The sequence below is a fragment of the Procambarus clarkii genome, chromosome 92, assembly GCF_040958095.1.
Source record: "Procambarus clarkii isolate CNS0578487 chromosome 92, FALCON_Pclarkii_2.0, whole genome shotgun sequence".
Classification (NCBI taxonomy): Eukaryota; Metazoa; Arthropoda; class Malacostraca; order Decapoda; family Cambaridae; genus Procambarus; species Procambarus clarkii.
The window spans coordinates 15,413,122-15,428,230 of record NC_091241.1 but is presented as its reverse complement, the minus strand read 5'-3'; the positions used below and the strand labels follow the sequence as shown (position 1 = coordinate 15,428,230).

Sequence of the window (15,109 nt, the reverse complement as noted above, 5' to 3'; positions counted from 1 at the left end):
GAGAGGGTTAGTGTTGAGGGAGGCAGGGAGAGTGTTAGTGTTGAGGGAGGCAGGGAGAGTGGTGGTGTTGAGGGAGGCAGGGAGAGGGTTAGTGTTGAGGGAGGCAGGGAGAGGGTTAGTGTTGAGGGAGGCAGGGAGAGGGTTAGTGTTGAGGGAGGCAGGGAGAGGGTTAGTGTTGAGGGAGGCAGGGAGAGTGGTGGTGTTGAGGGAGGCAGGGAGAGGGTTAGTGTTGAGGAAGGCAGGGAGAGGGTTAGTGTTGAGGGAGGCAGGGAGAGGGTTAGTGTTGAGGGAGGCAGGGAGAGGGTTAGTGTTGAGGGAGGCAGGGAGAGGGTTAGTGTTGAGGGAGGCAGGGAGAGGGTTAGTGTTGAGGGAGGCAGGGAGAGTGGTGGTGTTGAGGGAGGCAGGGAGAGGGTTAGTGTTGAGGAAGGCAGGGAGAGGGTTAGTGTTGAGGGAGGCAGGGAGAGGGTTAGTGTTGAGGGAGGCAGGGAGAGGGTTAGTGTTGAGGGAGGCAGGGAGAGGGTTAGTGTTGAGGGAGGCAGGGAGAGGGTTAGTGTTGAGGGAGGCAGGGAGAGGGTTAGTGTTGAGGGAGGCAGGGAGAGGGTTAGTGTTGAGGGAGGCAGGGAGAGGGTTAGTGTTGAGGGAGGCAGGGAGAGGGTTAGTGTTGAGGGAGGCAGGGAGAGGGTTAGTGTTGAGGGAGGCAGGGAGAGGGTTAGTGTTGAGGGAGGCAGGGAGAGGGTTAGTGTTGAGGGAGGCAGGGAGAGGGTTAGTGTTGAGGGAGGCAGGGAGAGGGTTAGTGTTGAGGGAGGCAGGGAGAGGGTTAGTGTTGAGGGAGGCAGGGAGAGTGGTGGTGTTGAGGGAGGCAGGGAGAGGGTTAGTGTTGAGGGAGGCAGGGAGAGTGTTAGTGTTGAGGGAGGCAGGGAGAGTGGTGGTGTTGAGGGAGGCAGGGAGAGGGTTAGTGTTGAGGGAGGCAGGGAGAGGGTTAGTGTTGAGGGAGGCAGGGAGAGGGTTAGTGTTGAGGGAGGCAGGGAGAGGGTTAGTGTTGAGGGAGGCAGGGAGAGTGGTGGTGTTGAGGGAGGCAGGGAGAGGGTTAGTGTTGAGGGAGGCAGGGAGAGGGTTAGTGTTGAGGGAGGCAGGGAGAGGGTTAGTGTTGAGGGAGGCAGGGAGAGGGTTAGTGTTGAGGGAGGCAGGGAGAGGGTTAGTGTTGAGGGAGGCAGGGAGAGGGTTAGTGTTGAGGGAGGCAGGGAGAGGGTTAGTGTTGAGGGAGGCAGGGAGAGGGTTAGTGTTGAGGGAGGCAGGGAGAGGGTTAGTGTTGAGGGAGGCAGGGAGAGGGTTAGTGTTGAGGGAGGCAGGGAGAGGGTTAGTGTTGAGGGAGGCAGGGAGAGGGTTAGTGTTGAGGGAGGCAGGGAGAGGGTTAGTGTTGAGGGAGGCAGGGAGAGGGTTAGTGTTGAGGGAGGCAGGGAGAGGGTTAGTGTTGAGGGAGGCAGGGAGAGGGTTAGTGTTGAGGGAGGCAGGGAGAGGGTTAGTGTTGAGGGAGGCAGGGAGAGGGTTAGTGTTGAGGGAGGCAGGGAGAGGGTTAGTGTTGAGGGAGGCAGGGAGAGGGTTAGTGTTGAGGGAGGCAGGGAGAGTGGTGGTGTTGAGGGAGGCAGGGAGAGGGTTAGTGTTGAGGGAGGCAGGGAGAGGGTTAGTGTTGAGGGAGGCAGGGAGAGTGGTGGTGTTGAGGGAGGCAGGGAGAGTGGTGGTGTTGAGGGAGGCAGGGAGAGGGTTAGTGTTGAGGGAGGCAGGGAGAGGGTTAGTGTTGAGGGAGGCAGGGAGAGGGTTAGTGTTGAGGGAGGCAGGGAGAGGGTTAGTGTTGAGGGAGGCAGGGAGAGTTTTAGGATGAAGTTTTAAGGTTCAGTATGCTATACACAAGTTTTAAATATCAGGAATTTCTTTTTCAGTTTTAATAAACAGTAGAGATTTTATAAAAAAAATTGAAATTATTCTGAGTTACTTTACAATTTATTGAAATATTTTAGTTTTGTTTTATTTGTTTTATAAAACTGTAATATCAAAATAGCTATAGGTTAAGTAGTAAATGTAATTAACCCTTTAACTGTGCAACGTGCCTGCAGGCCCCACGTCTGGGGTGCGCTACGTGCCTCCTTCCCTTGAGGTGCTTCCGGGGCTTAGTGTCCCCGCGGCCCGGTCGTCGACCAGGCCTCCTGGTTGCTGGACTGATCAACCAGGCTGTTAGACGCGGCTGCTCGCAGCCTGACGTATGAGTCACAGCCTGGTTGATCAGGTATCCTTTGGAGGTGCTTATCCAGTTCTCTCTTGAACACTGTGATGGGTCGGCCAGTTATGCCCCTTATGTGTAGTGGAAGCGTGTTGAACAGTCTCGGGCCTCTGATGTTGATAGAGTTCTCTCTCAGAGTACCTGTTGCACCTCTGCTTTTCAACGGGGGTATTCTGCACATCCTGCCATGTCTTCTGGTCTCATGTGGTGTTATTTCTGTGTGCAGGTTTGGGACTAGCCCCTCAATTATTTTCCACGTGTAAATTATTATGTATCTCTCCCGCCTGCGCTCAAGGGAGTACAGTACAGAGCCTCCAGGTATTTGTATTTTTCACGTTCCATTTAAAACTCCCACGGCTACATGGGGTTCACATCAGCTTCCTCAGGGCTCTTGTAAACAGACGCCATCTTTAAAAAAAATCATGGTCCACATTCCCGGGTTTGAGACCTTCAGTAGTGACTGAGCAACCAAGGCTGGCGCTCGCAGCATGAGTGCACAGCACTGCTGTTCAGCGTGTGACCACAGCATCGCCTAATAATGTCAAAATATATATATAACCTGTATTATTTAACCATGATAGTATTATAGAAGAGCCTGAGTGTGATAATGACTGGGTACAATGTTCAAATATCAGTGATTCAATGCTGTTCACGATGTTCACAGCACTAGCCACAGCACCACAGCATTATTTCGTCCATCTAGGAATCTTCAAACGACTTCTTAGGTTCCTTTTCAAAATAAACTTGTGCTCAATTATTCATTTATAGGAATTAGTGACCAGGATTGTGGTTATAATTAGCGTTGTGTGTAGTATTGTGGAAGGAGGAATTTTGGTGAGGGAGGGAGGAAGGGAGAGAATTGAGGTAGCCTCACTGTGTGGCAGCCACTCTTGTTTTGCTCACCATACTAGCTTCGTGGTTCGGTATGGGGAACACATATGTACATGGGTATATACAATGTGTGTGTGTGTATATAGTGTAATAATAGCAACAGAAGTATGTTGAGTGGAGCTATTTTGGTGAGGGAGGTGACGTCGTAATTGTAACGTCGTCTGCTGTCTGTTGTGTGATTTCTCATGCAGTGTATGGTGGCCACTGTACTGTTTGGACACAATACCGCTTACTTGCATAGTTCTGGTAAATAAAACATGTAGATAGGTATATATAACATGTGTAAATAGTGTAATAAAAACAATAACAGTATGGTAGGAGGAGCAATGTTGGCAAGTAAGATGTTGGAGTGAGGGGAAGGCCTGTCTGGGTGTGACAGCTCACACTCGCGATGTTCTGAATGTGTTGATGGTAAATGTATATAGTGTGTGACAGTGTAGAGTGTGTACATATGATGTAAATGTACATAAATGAACATGAAACATTGGTGTGAATAACTGTATGATGGGAGGAGCAATGTTGACAAATACAATGTTGGAGGAGTGAGAGAGGGCTGGCTGGGTGTGGCTGCTCATACTCGCGGTGTTCTGAATGTGTTGATGGTGAATGTATATAGTGTGTGACAGTGTATAGTGCGTATATAGATTGTATATACAGTATACATAAATTAGCATGATACATGGTAAATATGTGCAACATATGTGTTCACAATTGTCATGCACGTAACACAGTGTCCTCAGACAGTACGGATGTTTCTCTGCCATAATATAGTGTACAGTATCCACTCAATTTAACGGCCTATATGGGGCTGTACTATACTGTATTAACGGCCTATATGGGGCTGTTCATTATTTCCGAAGCTCCGTTATTTCCGAAGTTAAGTCGGGTTGGGTAATTTTTCAAGTAACATTCACGTAGGATATATTTTATACTGTATAACTAAAATTAAATAAAGTTCATTGTGTAATTGCGTTCCAAATTAGTGCCACGCCGACGATTAAGCCAGCTGGTGGAGGCTGCATGGATGATGTGTGAACACGGTCTGATCAAGTCCAGATGGGAAGGAAAAAATTGGTTCATTCCTTTGTATTGCAAAATATTTCATGTATCAATCAGTGATTGTTAATATTTTCTCAATAAAATTTTAGAGATGTGGTTTTGTTTTACCCTGAACAGTGCAGGTAATGTATTTTTAATGTTATGACACAGGCTGTGGCGGCCATGCCATAACAATGGCAATCGAGCCTTGTCACTGAGAGCTAGCCAAGACGAAATATTTTGAGCTCACCTTTTCTCTGCTAATGATAGAATATACATTTGCAGAGATTAATATGTAGCTTTTGTTGAAAAAAACAATTAATATGTTGAAATACTATAATAAAATTGGTAAATTGACTTACATTTAATGAAGCTGAAGATTACGAAGCTGTGAAGATTACGTCATCCTCTGCAGCGCTTGTTTTATATTGTTCAGTACTATATACAGGGTACATACAGTATGTACACTTATTTTCAGCCATTCACTTCACACAACAGCTAGCCTTACTACTAATTCACATGAGTTCTAATTCTAATTCACAATTGAAAATTATTTCTGCTGTATATTTACACTGTACAGTATCTTTTTGTACTGTACTCTATCAACACTTTTTACACTAATTTATATGCCTTTCAATCATATTTTATATCGTTAGTGGAGGCTAGACGACTTTTCATGGGAATTCAGCATTGGCGGGTGCAACATGGCTTGCAGAGCATTCGTTGCTGGCGGATGCTACATGACTTGTTGCTGGGAATTCAGCATCAGCGGGTGCAGCATATCTAGCAGAGAATTCGTTACTGGTGGAGGCTGCACAACTTATCGATGGGAATTCAGCATCGGCGGGTGCAGCATAGCTTGCAGAGCATTCGTTGCCGGCGGAGGCTGCAAGACTTGTTGATGGGAATTCAGCATCGGCGGGTGCAGCATAGCTTGCAGAGCATTCGTTGCCGGCGGAGGCTGCACGACTTGTTGATGGGAATTCAGCATCGGCGGGTGCAGCATAGCTTGCAGAGCATTCGTTGCCGGCGGAAGCTGCACAACTTGTCGATGGGAATTCAGCATCAGTGGGTGCAGCATAGCTTGCAGAGCATTCGTTGCCGGCGGAGGCTGCACGACTTGTTGATGGGAATTCAGCATCGGCGGGTGCAGCATGGCTTGTAGGGCACTCGTTGCTGGCAGATGCTGCATGACTTGTTGAATTCCCAGTGGGTGCTTTCAGGAACCGTTGAAATCATGAATTTATCTATTTTTGTCTGAATCTGATTTTCTCTGGCTAATATTCTGAGACATTGCTCTTAGCCGTGCGAGTTCACAGTAAACAATGCGGTTACATGGCCAGGCGCAGTACATTCTAGGTCCGTGGGAAAAAAATACCTATTGCCTATACTATAAAAGGTATTTAATAAGAAAACAAAGAATTTTGCTTAATAACAAATGTTTTAAAATATTTTATTAATAATAATTTTGAATTTTCTTCATAAAACTGAATCATTTTAAAAGAAAGTTAAGATTTAATATACTACTCTGGATGATCGAGGTCGGTGTCCTGGTCGCCATGTGAGGGGCTGCCGATGCCAAAACAAACCCAATACCGACCCGACTGTCAGTAATATCGACCACCAGACCGGTATACGAGGCTCCAGATACCGATCTCCCAAACAAGTCGTTATTACCGGCAGATCGGTATAAAAGAGGTCGTTAAATTGAGTGGATACTGTTCATTATACATAGGATTAGCACGTAAAAACAAATAAAATGTATTTGGAACTGTGCGCAAAAAATGAACAAAAATATATTCTTGGCATCTCGCGCGCCCTACTGGGCCCGGGAGCGTATGTCACGGGCTAATGGGGAATGATGACGTCACACGCCAACTTGCGGACCCCATAGCAGCCAAAGTAAGTACAATTTCGAATTTTTTTTGACATACCCATACTGAGGGAAGGGTTTTTGACACTTTAAAAAAATAAAATAATTTTTTCCAGAGAATTTAATTCCTGCACACTGGGGGTGTCATATTTGGAGGCAGCGCAGTTAAAGGGTTAAGAAGCAATAAAATGCTTATCTTCAAAAACTAAGATGGTCAGGTTAGCTTGTGGTTTTCTATTCAACTTTTCAGGTAAACTCAAATATTCACAATATATTTGACAGTATGGTTTAATACTAAGTGAAAATAAGTACAATTCCTGACTACCATACATAGTACATAATTGCACTTATGGGGCTGTTACATTTACCTCCCCATTTTTGGAGGATGGGCTGCGCAGTTGCACCTTGGGAAAAAGTCTATCTATTCCTGCTTTGTGGCTATGGGGAGCCTTCCCCACTTCAGCTCAGGTCAATTTTGTAGTTACTTTACTTTCTGATGCTTGGTCATTATGGCTTGATTTGGACATCACAATATTTTTGTTCTTTGCTGTAGTTTTTCACAGTAGTCCTATGCTTGCCTTAGCCTTGGGAATATCTGAGTGGAATACCTTGTCACAGTAATCAGGATTTGAGTGAATATAAAAAGCTCGTGTTTGAGCAAGACTGATGCACCAATTACACCCCTTGGCCTCCCCCCCCCCCCCCCCACCTCCTCCCCTAGTCTTTGATTTCCCTGACAACATATTATTTCCTTTACATCAGTGTGATGGGCTTAAGCTTTGGAAGCTTAAGTATTCGTGTTAGCACAGATACTGCCATTTGGCAGCAGTTCGGACTTCTGGTAGCATCTAAAAGTCTGAACTGCTGGGTTTTGAAGGAACTGTTTTAGTATTTTTGGGATGCCAAGTTGGGCTTATGAGTAAATATTATATAGTTACTCTGTGCTGTAATAAGGTTTTCTCCAGTGCCCCCTAAGCATCAGTAAGAGCAACAGAGATGTCTGAAAAAATCCCTGCCCTGCCAGTTCATGGCAGGGGATCTTTTGATCCCCTGCCTTACAATTTGGAAACCAGCTCTGTGAAGATCCTGTCCAATGGAACCTTAAGTGATCTTGCCATAGACAGCCTTCAAGTTACACTCTTCAGCAAGATCTTATCATATTCACCCAGAGTTAAATATTTAAGTTTGCTTTGATATACACTCACCTCTTCAAGTAATGGCTGAGAGTCTTCAAGAGGGCGATTGAGATCTTCGGTGATATATTTTACAAAATCGGCAGATACCATCTTGTCAATTAGCTTTTCATGCTCTGAAAGTTCTGAACTCAAGTGTCTGCAAATGAATACTATTATGAATAAATTTGAATAACATACATAACTTACGATTTCAAGATATGTACATTAATTACTAATATATAACTTATAATGAGGAGCTTCTAACATGTGCTATGATTTTGCCTTATGTTCTTCAACTATTTAAATGTACTGTAACCACTCGATTACCCAGGATTTGAATATCCAGAAAACGGCCTTATACTGCCAAAATCGTGACCGGATAAAGTTATCTCAATATCCAGCCAAAATGTCCATAGGAGCCGGACAATCGGGTGTTGGACTGGATAAAAAATCTGGGCCGGTTAACTTGCTGCCAATGTTGCAGTATCCGGACAGTCAGCCAGATAAGCTGTGAATTGTCCAGATATGAAAGCCAGGCCACGGTCCGTACCATATTAATCCCGTACGGCTGTGGCTCAAGGAGCATGGTGGGAGAGAGGGGAGCATTGAGTGTGACCACCTGGGAGGATAAGGGGGATGTGGAGGGGATATACACTACAGTACAGGAATTACTATTAATTTTAGACCAATTTATCATAGTCAAAAACAAATGAAATACTAGTAATTATGTAATAACAAATATATAAGTGTCCTAAAAACTATTTGCACAGGCTGAAGTTTCCTTCAAAAATATTTGTGAGTTTTTTCCTCCTGGCGGCCTACGTAATGTGCTATAGCTGCCCCAAGTGGACCCGTCCAACACTGGTCAAGCCATGTGCTCCCGTCCCTCGTGTTATACTACAGTGCTGTGCCATTAGTGAAATATTTTTTTTAAATAACTTTTATATTTTCATAGTAACTTTGAACTTTTTGGCCAAGACTATGTCAGGTAGCAGTATCAATCATTCTGGAGGTGTTAAGAGGAAGAAGGTTGTCCTAACAATTAAAGACAAGTTACGTGTTATACATCTTTGTGAAAATGGCCGGTCGACTTCAAGTGAAGTGAAGCCTGAGGTGAACTAAAGAGCTGATCATACAACAGGCCAATGAACACAGAAGGCAAGCTCAACTTGATTCTTATATGCTAAGAAAATCAAGCCAAGCGCCTTCAACCAGTGAGGCGTCACAGGCAAGCCAAGTGCCTTCAACCAGTGAGGCTTCAGCAGCTGGCAGTCAAAACTAACTTTGCTTAATGAACTGTACAGTAATTTTAAGTGTTAATTTTAGTGTTGTGTTAGTATAGGTTACATAAATTGTTAAGAATTCTTAATTTCAAGATGTGTGGCATCAATCAAGAAGACGAACACCAACAAGGTAAATTAAGGTTTCTAGTTGAATATTTAATAATTATATGTGGCAAAACAATTCAAATTATGTTGTTTGTAGTATAAAAATAGTTGAAAATGGTCACTTTTGGACTCAAGAGGTGAAAAAACCAGCGTTGAATGTAATGAAACGCCATTTTCTGGGTGAGTCCCGGAGGTTCCCCGGAGCTATCCCAGGCTGATATGCTAATGTCAGACTTTGGCATCAGTCATGTGTATGGAGTTCTTAGGCCTACCGGGGACCACGGCCAGAACCGGGCCCCCTCAGAGAGGCAAGGGGAGCAATGGCCTATAGAAGCCCCCGTGTAGTTGGAAGCATTCTATGTCTGCCATCGACCGGAACAGGCACCCAGAAAGGTAAGCGCCCCAAAACAAACCCCTATTCTGGTTAAAATTGCTACCTAAAACCGAACTAGTGGATAGAACTCCCCAACCGAAAACAAGCAAACTAGTGTGACGTCACACACTGCCGCGCCGCTGTCTGCGCAGCTCCCCCCTCCCCGGGAGGGGGAAGGGGGAGCCCCAGACCCCCCGCGCCGGCTACCCACACCTCAGTTCTTGAGGCTGGATGTCAAAAACGCGAAAAACCGCCGACCGGAGGGAGGGAGGGATGCCGGGGAGCCTCCGGGACTCACCCAGAAAATGGCGTTTCATTACATTCAACGCTGGTTTTCTGGGGGGAGCCCCGTCGGCTCCCCGGAGCTAACTACCCACAGACAGAAAAAGAGGGACTTACCCGGGAGGCGGTCGTCGCTCACCCCTCAACTCGAAGCCGAGACAACTGGCTGCAACCGCCGACCCAAAGCAACACAGGCCCGACGAGGCCCAGGGACATTCACAAGGTAACGAGCAGCCAGGACCCTGTTCGACCGCCAAAATCCCCGCGCCCGAATATCAGATCAAGACATATTCCCAAAGACGGCAGCAAGTGCCGCGAACTTACGAACGTCATGGGCACGGGGATAGACCGCAGGCTGGCTGGACCTAATAACCCTGCGGACGACCTGAGAGACCCAAACCCGCGAACAGGGAAGAAGGGAAACCGGATCAACCCACAGCGCGTCCCCGGACACAGAAGCTGTGGCGCGCAAATAACGGCGAAGCGCCGCAACCGGACACAAAACATGATGCACCCCCGGCCTGACCAACCAAGCATCAACCACCCATGGACCCCTCCGGAACGCAGCAGTCTCATTCTTCGCCAGAAAAGAAGGAGACGGCTGCAAACGAACAAAACTATCACCACGACCAAAAGAGCAGAAACCCCTGCGCCGGAGGAGAGCATGAAGCTCCCCTACCCGACCTCCAGAGGCCAAAGCCAACAAGAAAAGTGCCTTGGAAAAACAATCCCGGACCGAAGGGGCCACAACGAAACGAGGAGATGAAAGGAAAGCGAGCACTCTGTCCAAAGACCAGGACGGCTCAGGCGACGCATGAGCAGGCCGCAGGTGAAACAATGCACGACACAGCTTGCGAAACTGCGCAGACGTAACATCGATACCGAAAGCAAGCTGAAGCGGCTCCGCCAGCGCCGCACGATACGAAGCGACAGTGTTAGGCATAAGATGACGGTCCTGAAACAACCACGAGAGGAAGGACAAGACCACCCGAACAGACAAGGAGCTAACACGACGAAGACGCAAAAAGAAACGGAAGGACCGCCAGGAAACTTCATACTGCCGCCGAGAAGAAGCCCTCAGGTGGGACACCAACAAGGAGGCCACCTGATCACCATAGAGATGATGATAGACTCGAGTCAAAAAAACCATACGCGAAGACTCGAGGAGAAGATCGAACCAGCTACGTGACGTACCGGCCCGATCTGCTGAAAGAGGCGAAGCCGCGGGAAAACCCTCGGGTTCGGACACCGAGCAACCAGCGCCTGAAACCAAGGCTGGGCCGGCCACCAAGGGGCCAGAAGGACAACTCTCCCCCGGTAAGTCTCTAAGCGAGTCAGGACCTGGAGCAACAGCCGAACCGGGGGAAAGAGGTACAGGAACCCCCACCTCGACCAGTCGAGCCGAAAGGCATCGACCCCGACGGCCTCGCAATCGGGGAAGGGCGCCGCATAAACGGGAAGACGCCGCGACCACGCCGACGCGAAGAGGTCCACTTCGGGGCGCCCGAACGTCTGGCAAAGCCAACGGAAGGACTCGTCGTCGACCGTCCACTCCGTGGAGAGGGGAACGAAGCGAGACAGGGCGTCGGCCAAGACGTTGGACACGCCCCGTACGTGAACCACCAGGAGAGCCAAACCCCGAGAACTCAGCAGACGAGTCACCCGAAGCAACCAACCCCAAAGAGACAAGGACCGCATCGAACCCCCGCGGTTCAGGCAATGAACCACCGGAGAGCAGTCCGAATGGAGCCGAATCGTCGATCCGCGGGCCACCCGAATCCTCCCCAGAGCAAACCACACTGCCGCGAACTCCCGCACCGTACTGTGAGCTCGACGGAAGGACGGATCCCAACGCCCCTGGCCGGCCTGGTGAGCACTGGTCACAAAACCCCAGCCGAGAGACGACGCATCCGTGTACACATCGAGCGAGGGCTCGGGTAGGCGCCAAGACACTGAACCCCGAAAAACCCGAAGAGGAAGCCGGTGACGCAGCAACCGACGCAAGTCCCCCGGGGGTCGAACTCTGCGATCGCGAGAGAGGCGGAAGGGGGAACCCCGAAGGAACCAGAACAGCCGTCAAAGCCAAACCCGACCCGGCGGGTAGACCACCATCGCGAAGTTCAGGCTCCCGCACAGCCCCTCGAGCAACCGCCGGGTGACCCGAGGGCCCTCCAGAAACAGACGAAGGCGGGACCGCAGCCGCAGGAGAGACTCCGGAGGGAGAGACAAGGAGGCGGTTCGAGAGTCCCACACGAGACCCAGCCAAGTCCGAACCTGAGAGAGAACCAGATGGGACTTTCTCCAGTTCACCAAGAACCCGAACCTGGCGAGCTGGGAAAGAACCAAATCCCTGGCTAGCAAGCAAGCTGACTGGCTGGGAGCCCAAACCAGCCAGTCGTCGAGGTAGGCCAACACCCGAACACCTAGGAGACGCAAACGAGCCACCACAACCCGTGTAAGGCGTGTGAACACGCGAGGTGCCAGGTTCAACCCGAACGGGAGACAACGAAAGCGGTAACTCAGACGCCCCACTACAAAACCGAGCCAGTCCCTGAACCGCGGATGAATCGGGACATGCCAATAAGCGTCCCGTAGGTCCAGGGACACCATCCAAGCTCCCGGCTCCAAGAGGAGCCGAACCTGAGACAGCGTAGTCATCCGAAAGGAGGGGCAATGAACCCAGGGGTTCAGACGGGACAAGTCCAGAATGAACCGCAGGTCCGCGCAGTCTCGTTTCGGAACCGGAAACAGACGGGAAACCCATCTGAGGGACGACGTCGTTTCGACGATGCCCAAGCGTACCCACTCCAAGACGACTCGACAGAGCGCAGGGGAAGAAGCCTGCCCTGCCAGCCCCGACCCCCCAAAGGGGGGAGGGGCCACCCAACGCCACCGCAGGCCGCGAGACACGACCCGAAAGGCCCACGAATCGTGGGACCAGGCGCGGGCGAACAGCGCAAGCCGCCCCCCCATCGCCCCGTCAAGGGGGCAAACCGCGAAAGGGCCGGCGACCCTTACGAGACCCAGAACCCCGCACAGCGCGAACACCGCGCCGACCAGACGAGGGAGGGTCCGCAGGAGGAGCCAACCCCAAACCTGACACCAGAGGCCTACCACGACGAGAGGAACCCCGAGCCCTGGCACGACCTTTCCGGGAAGACCCACCCCGGGACCCCCGGGACCCCCGGAAAACCAACAAGTCCGACATCGGACGACAAGCCGCCGACGCAGCCTGAATAAACTGCGCCACGGCCGACTCCCCAAACAGGAGAGGACAAAAAGGTGAAGAACGCCTAAGAGCCAGAGCCCAAGCAGATTCCACGGAGGAACCCAGCACCGCCTGCCGACACGCGAGACGGGAAGCATAGAACAGGGAAACCGCATCCCGCAAAATCGGCGTGAACAGCTTCAACAAGGCAGCCGACGAACGCGCAGCCGAGGACAAGGTGCCGGACCCCGGGACGGACCCAAGCGTCCCCACATCCTCCACGAGCCAATCCGAAGACAGCTCCAGGAGGGAAAAGAACTGCAAGGCCGAACACAAAAGGCCCCGAGCGCGCAAGTCCTCCGCCACGAGCGCCGCCGAAAGGGAGGGAACCTGCACATGGAGCTGAATAACGCCACATCGCGGGGAAGGGCAGGGACAAACAAGCACTCATTCAGGTACTCAAGTTCACCCCCCAGGAAAACCTGAAGCACCGTGGAAGCTTCCCGCCACTCCAGCGTGCGGGAACGACAGAAGGAATGCCAGGAATCCAGACCAAACAAGGGGCAGTCTGCTAGCCAGGACGACTCCGGAACCTCGTAACGGAGCCAGAAAGGGAACGAAGTCCCAAACCTGAACGTGGACGGATCCATTTCCGAGGCATAATCCGGGTCACGCAGGAGGTAAGCTGTAAAGGCCGCTCGCACCACACCAGGTTGGATGCGATAAGCCGAAAACCTCCGGAAGGACGGAACCGACGTACCCGGGGGAACACGGAACCGTACCCGGGGAGGGGCCGACACCAAATCCAACTCGTACGCAGAGGGGGGGAAAGAAAACCCCACTCCTTGTAACAATAAGCCCCGCTCAGTGGGAAGAAAAAACCCAGGCGGGGTCCAGCGGGGCCCAAGGCCCCCAAGTCAGCCCCTCCCCAGCCTCGAGGTCCGTCACCACAGGACCCGAGGCCGAGTCCTCTCCCCAAGCCCCGACCCCACAAGACAAGGACGGAGCAGCCGGAAAAGCTGGAGGAAGGGGGGCCCACTGGTCAGACCCTGAAGCTTCGGCCGGGAGACAAGACTCGAATGCCTCTGCCGCCCCCCCGGAAGGGGCAACCCCCGAAACTGCCCGAGTCTCGAGATCAAGTAACCCCTGCTCCGACCCCGAAACCCTCAGACGCTTCGGGGCCGGAAGCAGGGGCGGGGGACCAGAACGAACAGAAGGGGAAGGACGAGGAGGTGCGGACTGAACCAGGATCGAAGCGACCCTCACCCCCAAGTCCGGGTCTCGAAAAGCAAAGCGGGGCAGCCCCGGGGCATCCGGGGAAGCAACCAACCGAGCGCGTTGCAACAGACGAAACCTAGACTGCAACGCACGTGCCGCCTGTACCCGAATAGAATCATCAGAGGATTGGGTAAATTGAGTCACAAGCAAGCAGCAACACTCACAGGACTCAGGGTCGAAAGTATCACCGACCCAACAGGCAGCGTGGCAGAGGCAAAAACAATGAGGGTCACCCTGAGACAAGGGGACCGAGCAACCCTCAAACTCGCACACAGCGAGTGGGGACTCCGGGGTCACATACATCGGACCCACGCGCCCCCTAGGGGATTCCCAGGGTCCTGAGCGTTTACTTTAAGAAGACTCGCGCTCAGGTAGTCCCAGGCAGGGTGCTGCAAACCGGCGCCCAAAACTACCAAGCAAACTTCTAAAGCTGAACCCCAGGGACGTGTACACTCACGGGGACCTAGCAGGGGGCGCCACCGAGGAGAACAGTGGAAGGGCAAAAACAAACTGAATAAAATGACAGAACCCCCCACCAGACAAAAACAAAAAGAAAAACAAAACCCCGCAAGAGGACAGCGAACCCCAAGGAACAGAGCCGGCCGCGATGTCGGGAAATACAAGCTGAGCAGCACCCTGCGCCCCTACCAGTGCAAACTGCCTCTTACCTGCCGGTAACAAGGGAGAACAGAACACCCAAGAGCCCAACAGGCGGCCGAAAAACCGAAAGGTAAAACGGACCAGCAGAGGCAGACCCCGAGGAGCCTGTGGAAGGTGGCCCCAAGCCCCAAGGGCAGTACTTACAGGGCACCTAGGGAAGGCAGCCCTAGGCGCATGCAGCCCGAGTACTGAAGATAACTCCTGGCTCTCGCACCCACAAAACTAACACCACACGCAAAGCACAGTGCAGTAGCGACACCGGAGCCAGAGCACACGACCATCGCCTATAGCATCAGCCTCAAGAACTGAGGTGTGGGTAGCCGGCGCGGGGGGTCTGGGGCTCCCCCTTCCCCCTCCCGGGGAGGGGGGAACTGTGCAGACAGCGGCGCGGCAGTGTGTGACGTCACACTAGTTTGCTTGTTTTCGGTTGGGGAGTTCTATCCACTAGTTCGGTTTTAGGTAGCAATTTTAACCAGAATAGGGGTTTGTTTTGGGGAGCTTACCTTTCTGGGTGCCTGTTCCGGTCGATGGCAGACATAGAATGCTTCCAACTACACGGGGGCTTCTATAGGCCATTGCTCCCCTTACCTCTCTGAGGGGGCCCGGTTCTGGCCGTGGTCCCCGGTAGACCTAAGAACTCCATACACATGACTGATGCCAAAGTCTGA

The 15,109-nt window shown here is 51.2% G+C and overlaps 1 protein-coding gene across 1 annotated transcript in view; it reads right to left on the bottom strand.

The window, feature by feature from the left end:
- Positions 1-15,109, bottom strand: part of scat (VPS54 subunit of GARP complex scat) — a 154,096-nt gene that overhangs the window by 90,731 nt on the left and 48,256 nt on the right. The window contains exon 10 of the mRNA XM_069318994.1: positions 7,283-7,409. Within this exon, the coding sequence (XP_069175095.1) occupies positions 7,283-7,409 (127 nt within the window). The remainder of the gene's footprint in view (positions 1-7,282; positions 7,410-15,109) is intronic.